Source organism: Pezoporus occidentalis, unplaced genomic scaffold (genome assembly GCF_034315485.1).
Source record: "Pezoporus occidentalis ecotype Australia unplaced genomic scaffold, CSIRO_AGI_Poc_V1 ctg164, whole genome shotgun sequence".
In the NCBI taxonomy this organism is placed as follows: domain Eukaryota; kingdom Metazoa; phylum Chordata; class Aves; order Psittaciformes; family Psittacidae; genus Pezoporus; species Pezoporus occidentalis.
The window spans coordinates 3390710-3397525 of NW_026913466.1; the positions used below are offsets into that span (position 1 = coordinate 3390710).

General features: G+C 41.5%; 1 protein-coding gene across 1 annotated transcript; it reads right to left on the reverse strand.

Annotated features, from left to right (window-relative positions):
* Window positions 1-25: 25 nt before the first annotated feature.
* Window positions 26-6602, reverse strand: MRPS22 (mitochondrial ribosomal protein S22). The gene is made up of 8 exons (XM_062613233.1): window positions 6475-6602; window positions 6132-6286; window positions 5115-5279; window positions 3116-3259; window positions 2533-2616; window positions 1466-1611; window positions 472-580; window positions 26-199 (listed from the first exon to the last, which is right to left on the reverse strand). Exons 1-8 carry the CDS (start codon window positions 6581-6583, stop codon window positions 107-109), a joined length of 1005 nt encoding a protein of 334 aa, XP_062469217.1. The 5' UTR covers window positions 6584-6602; the 3' UTR covers window positions 26-106.
* Window positions 6603-6816: the final 214 nt, after the last annotated feature.

The following is a 6816-nucleotide window of genomic DNA, read 5'->3' on the forward strand; positions in this document are numbered from 1 at the left end:
TAAAAAAAGTGCTAGAACAGCGAGGTGTTTGAAGTATTTATTGTGGGATCCTGTACAGAGAATGTTTATAAACAGACTTAAAACTTGTGAGGAACAAAGGTGAATTTCATGAAGCTGTAGAAGTAGCCATTGTTTCTTCATAGGTCTGGAGGGCCAATTGTATATAGCCTTCTCTCTGTGATTCAGTTTTTGCAAATGCCTGCAAACATGACAGGAGAGACATTAATGTACAATTAAGAGCATCCCTGAATAATGGTATTTCATCATTCCCATGGTACATCAGCCAGTGCCAACCCAAATCCTAGAGCAGCTATATATAGTTTTAAAAATGGCACAAAGCCCCCAACAAACCAGCATGTGGAACAGTTCTAGTTAAAGTACTCACTTCTTAAGGAGAAATTAGACTGAAACTCAACTTCTGCTCTTTAGAAGCTTTATGTAGTTACATAACCTTAAAGTGGAAAAGCATACCTTGATCAGATCAACTCCTTGAAGCTTCCCTTCCTTAGCTTCTTTTGCTGATGGACATTCAGGATGAAGCATGTGATACAGTGTAATTAAACTCGTAGCATCATCCAGCCTAAACAAATAAAGGCTCATTTGTAGTATTAGCTTTCCCTCAATACTTAAAAGGACTTAAAGAATATGTACTTTGCACACCACAGGCTTTCTTAAACTGCTTTCACTGGCTATATGCTAACTGGGACATCTAGCTCAACAGGCATCCCATCTATTGCAAAGGCAACCTGTTCAAGAGAAGGCAGACCAGAAGCATGCAAGCACCAACACTCATCAGGTAAGGTACTTAAACGTAGCCATACTGCAGTTTAAGCCTGATGCTTAATTAAGCTGAAATCTGTGAAATACAATTAATTACCTAGTAGCAAGGATTTAGCAGAACACCTGCAGAAACTTACTAACATGAACTGCAGTAACCAGCATGTTTTACAGATGTAGTGTTAGAAATCTTGTGACACCTCAGCCCTCAGCTGCATTTAGAACTTGAACAAATGCTTTACATAAATGCAAGCATTAGCCAAAGTGTGTGGTAGATAAAGATGCTCCTGACTCCAGTAATGTTAACTGTCCACACATTTCAATTTTTCCTTTAACAATTTGATTCCAAAACTGGAACTTTTCTGTATTGCTTCTTATACTTGAGTTTAAAAGTAAGACCTGACCACCTATTGAAAGCTTCCAACTTTAACAGGAAGGTTAAAGAAGGAAGAAAAGGATGTGCCAATCTTAAAAGCCAAGAAACTTGTTAGGCTTTAAGATCAGCCCTGGCCAGAGCTGCTATGGTGCTTCCATTCAGCATCTATGTAACTAAAAGTTACAGGTAGCCTAAGATTTCATGCAAATGAAAACATGTTACATCTTACAGAAATACTTTATTTTCAAACACTGGTACTTGTTGTTTTCTGTTTAGATAACCAGAATTGATAAGTGACAAAACACCACTTACAAGTCTCTGTTGATCATATCTATTAGTAAGCCATCCGTTTTCTTTCTGTTGACTAGATACCATACCATGCCTCCAAAATGTCTTGTTGAACGGAGCAGGTCGTATTTGGCATGTTTCTCAATGTCATCATACGTCCGATGATGAACCTATACACAGAAAAGTTTTCACTCTCATCAGCATAACCGGAGCTGGATGACAGTTTCTCCCCTCTACATCTCCGAGTTTCTATGTATTTCCTCCCTAATGTGCAGGAATAAGCAATAGGCAATATTAAAGCTTTATACATGTTATAATTCAAGGTAACACTGGGATGACCTAAATTCTTGCTACTAAGGGGTAGACATCTTTATGTTAGGAGAAAGCTAAATACTAGCTGTGTGCTAAAAATCTGGTAAGGGAGGGACATCTCCTCTGAATCTTCACTGCTGTCAAGTTGTAATCTCTCCCTTAAGGGGCAAAGAGGTGAAATTTGACTTTGAGGAAAAGGGACTTGAAAATCTCTTAACAGAAGTTACATTCTCAGTGCCTTGAGAAATTACTACAATTTAAAGAGAAATAAACATTTTAAAGGCAAGTATAGATTAATCTATTCACCAGTAGCTAGGTTTCTGCTAGAATTGTATTTTTTGTACCTGGTCTTTGCCAAAAATAATACAGTGCTCTCAGGTGCACTTTCATCTATTATCTACCCTGTTCTTTCAAATCCCAGTGCAGCAGTCAGCATGACTTGAGTGAGCACAGCTCTGATTGTGGTCACTTACAGGCATTATCATAACTTCCGGTTTGATACCAAACCCCCACTATGTAAGGGCTATTTTCATGCATCTGTAGTTCTTTGTATACTGTGGAAATTACTTAAACAGAATACTGGGTTATTTTTTTTTTCTTGTAGAAAAGTAAGATAACAGGTAATCTATACAGGGAAAAAAAGAACACGCAAACAGCACCTCTGATGCCTAGATAATGCTGATGGTTACTGCTGTGGGAAACCAGGACGTGGTTATAGAACAAACCCTTAAGTTATTCATTAATGCTATTTATACTAGAAAAAAGGAAAGTGAACTCACTCTGATATAGTCAGCTGAATCTGGCTCAAACTGAGCAATGCACATGTTGAGGACATCCTCATGACGGTCTTGCTGAAATACGGTCTAAAACAACAGTTCAAATTCAGGACTACATTCTGAATCACACCATTCCAATGCTCCAAAATCAAAACAGCAGCCACAACATTTCTGTTCTAGGCAACACTTATACTGAGCATCCCCCTTAATCACAAAACAAAATGAGTAAGACTATAGGAACTGCTTTAATGGTATTGTATTAATGTTTCTTTGATTTCTTTTCCCCTGAATTTTTCAGATTAAACATGTGATTTCATCAAAGCAGAACAAATTAGATGTGGATTTGGATTTCTGGTATGACAAAATATTTGCACCTACCCAGGATTTACCTTGCCCTAACCTGAAACTTCATTACAAGTACTTTAATGAAGTTTCAATGATAAGCAATTGTTCAAAAGAAAATTGGAACAGCTTAAAACCTAACAGCAGACTGGTTTACTCAGAGTTACTCTGTCCATCTAGCACAGCTTCACTGTCCGAGCACAGTTAAATAAAAATCATCAATTTCCAGACCCAAAGATCTTACCCCAAGGTGTTCATCCTTGAATAGCACTGGGGGAATAACTCTGCGCCCTTCTTGTGGGAAGAATATCTGTATCATTCTGTCTCGCTCGTCCCAAGTTGCTTTGCGTAACACACCATTTGGTTCTCTAACAACAATGAAACGTTCCTGAAAAGAAGGTAAAAAAAGCATCATCGCCCAAAGTCTGCTCTCTCTGTAGCCAGAACCATTGCAAAAAGATCTTATTTTGCCAAAGTCCTTCTCTACCTAAACTCACACTAAAAACACCAGTTTCTAGTTGATTGATGCTATGTGCTAGATGCATCATTTCTCCCTTGATACCTGCTCACCAAGTGCTATATTTTCACTTTTATTTTACTGTGTGACATAACTGCATGCGCCCACGCTCAGAGCTACAAGTCTGTGAAGTTTACATAGATAACCTAACTAATAGTGAGAGAAAGGAGCTAGTGTTGCTGCCAGCCTGACTGATGCACATAACACATACTGAGCTAAGAAGGGAAGAGTCTTGGACTTTTTCAACTGTTTCAGAGGTAGGTGCTAGAATCAAGTAAGGGCAAGTGCAAAACAAAAAATACAAGTAAAAAAAACACACTTGTATCTCTTCACAAGCATATTTGATTTAGGCAGCACACAGGAAAGTCCATTGGAATGAGGAAGTTTTCAATACACAGAGGCAGAAGAATAAATAGCAGGTACCTGGAGAGAGTTCTCAGATGGTGTAGTAGATCAGAATCACACAATTCTTTCGGGTTGGAGATCATGTAGTTCAACTGACTACAGGCATTTAAATGAATTCTACTCTCCTGATCATGACCCTTAGAACTCTGCCATTCAGCCAGTTCTCAATCCACCTCACTGTCCATTCAAGTAACCCACATTTCCAAAGCTTACCTATGAGGATGTTACAGGAAACAGTGCCAAAAGCCTTGCCAAAATTGAGGCAGATACAACCCACTGCTCTCCTCTGTCATGGTGACATCTTACCATGTCATCACAAAAGGCTATTAGCTTAGTCTAGCAAGATTTACCCTTGGTGAATCCATGATGACTACTCCTGACGACCTTCTTTTGTTCTAGATGCTTGGTGATGACCCCCAAAATGACCTGTTCCATCTCTGTTCCAGGGATGGAGGGGAGGGTGACTGGCCAGCAGTTTTCTGGGTCGCCCTTTTTGAAGATGGGAGTAACACTGGCCTTCCTCCAGTCATCAGGCACCTCTCCTGTTCTCCATGATCTTTCAAAGATGATGGAAAGCAGCAGAGCAACAACATCTGCCAGCTCCCTCACTATGCATGGGTGTATGCCATCAGGGCCAGTGGATTTATGGGTGTTAAGTCTGACTAGCCTACCCCTAACCCAACCCTCTACGACCGGGGCAAGTCTTCCTTTCTCCAGCCTGGGAGACTGGGCAATTCATTTCACGGTATTATCACCATATGCATGTTTGAACCATGGAGACTTCTGAGAATAATAACTACTTCTGAAGAAATTTTCCAGTCTCTTACTAAGGGCACCTAAGACAATCTGGATGTTTCATTAAACAAAGCAATCTTTACCCCTATGCTCCATAATTCTATTTGACAACTGTTTCTTCACAGCTTTCCTGAGAATTTACTTTATCACTTACTCAGCTTTCCTCTGCCGCTGTGAGGTAACTCCATCTTCTGGTCTATGCCCAGTAGTAAGTAATCCAGTTCCACAGAAAGGTTCTATGATGTGTGGAGGAGCACACCTAGCATATCACAAGCACCTGCTTTTGAAATAATTAGCCAACTACCCCACAGCCCCCCACCAAGACTGCTTTTGAGTACTGGAATGTCAGTCACTATCTGTCATAAACAAACATTTAGAAATACATTTCTTTGTATTCCCTTGTACCAGCCTGAACCTGCAACTCCTCAGACTTTTTACAAACTAACAGAACTATACTTTATTCAAATCTAAAGGTTAATTTGAAATTAAGAATGATAAAGTCTTGAAAGAATACACTGTTACTTACACGATGTGGAACAGAGTAAGTTAAATCTGTAAAGATATATTTTGTAGTTTCAGTTCCTTCAAGTAATTTGTCTTCTGCTAAGACATCATCAATTGGCTCTCGTTCATCCAAAACAGGGGGCATCATTAGTCTTTCTTTAGCTTCCTCAATGGCTTTTCTTGTGGCCTTGGAAAAGGAAAAAAATAGTTAAATTTTACAATTAAATAAAAAGCTAAGATACAATTTTTGGACAAACATGAGAAGTGAGACACTAATTCAGTCTGCAGATAGATGAATCACAACTGAACAATATACCACGACTGTAGCTTGGGCAAACTGGTGGAGTTTGTTCCTAAACAAAAGATGTATATATACTACTGCAAACGCCAAGTGTATTTCAGTTATTTTATCATGGCAAATTTCCTCCAAAGCATAAGCCACAGTCACCAGTTTAGGGAAAGAGAATAATTAAGAAAACCTGTTACTCAAGAAAACAAAAGAGCATCTGATTTCCTTTCATATTCCACGATAAATCAAGAGAATTTGTATAAATAAAGCTGACTATTTAAAGTGGAGAAACACTGATTTACATAAAACCTAAATGCTCCGGGCTTAGTGAAAAGTGGCTGGAGGCCACTCCAAACTCACGGAAAAGGACCTGAAGGTTTAGACTGACAGAGCTGAAAACGAGCAGCTTGTGCCCAGGTAGCCAAGAAGCCACCATCATCCTGGCTTGTATCAGCATAAGTGTGGCAGCAGGGGAGGTTTAGATTGGATATTAAGAACAATTGTGGTCAGACATTGGGACAGGCTGCCCAGGGCAGTGGTGGCCTTGTCAGTGCTGGGGAACAGTTGGACTTGATAATCTTAAGGATCTTTTCCAACCTAGCTGATTCTATGGTTCTAGGAAACGAGTAAAGAAATCAAAATGTTTTCAACAGCAGCATTAAAGGAAGCAGAAACACAAACTGTTACAGGACCACTACAAGCTTTTTGCTAAATCCAAAGCTTATATCAACAAGAAGCTGAGCAGCCTACCTCTTCCAGCTGAGCTTCTGTCATCAGCTTGTATGTTGGTGGCTTAAGTTCCTTCTTCACCGGCCTAAACACTTTCTGCAGGTTGAGCCCTGTCATTTTGTAAAGCAGATTCTGAACCGCTTCATCCGTGAAGGCAGGCTTGGCGGCTGTCCCTCCTGCAGGAGCATTTTACACTCTGTTAACCCAGCCGGCGGGAAGCCGCGGCCATACCACCCCCTCCCACTGAAGACCCAAAACAGCCCCACACCCCTCCTCCCGCCCTCCTCAGATCACCATGAAGAGCCTTTGCAATGAGAGAGCCCGGTGGGGGATCCCTGTTCCCATTCTTTCTTCCCTCACGTACCGCCCGCGGCCGCCGCGTCTTGCCCGAGGCCCCGCCGGGTGCGACAGCCCCATAGAGCCCGCGCCGCCCGTGACAACCTTGTGGGGACCCACGCGCTGAGAGCCGCCATCTTACACACACGCCCCTTCCCTTCCCTTCCTGCCGCCCCGAGGTGCGCCGGGAAATGGAGGCACCCTTCACCTCAGCGTCTTGTCAGAGCGGGGCCACAGGGGGGAGCTCACCTAAGGGGCAAAGAGACGCAGCCCCTCCCCGCGCGGTTTTAAACCGAAAAATCTCTTCCAGTGTGTTTGTGTGATTAAAACGCTGCCGAGGCGGAGGTGAGGACAGGTTAAGGTGGGAATT

Excerpts from the sequence above, each read along its gene's own strand:
- MRPS22 (XM_062613233.1), bottom strand. The coding sequence starts at position 6,583 with ATGGCGGCTCTCAGCGCGTGGGTCCCCACAAGGTTGTCACGGGCGGCG. Across the intron at positions 1,612-2,532 it reads ATTCAGCTGACTATATCAGA|GTTCATCATCGGACGTATGA; the intron begins GTGAGTTCACTT and ends TTCTGTGTATAG. Across the intron at positions 581-1,465 it reads GATATGATCAACAGAGACTT|GCTGGATGATGCTACGAGTT; the intron begins GTAAGTGGTGTT and ends TTATTTGTTTAG.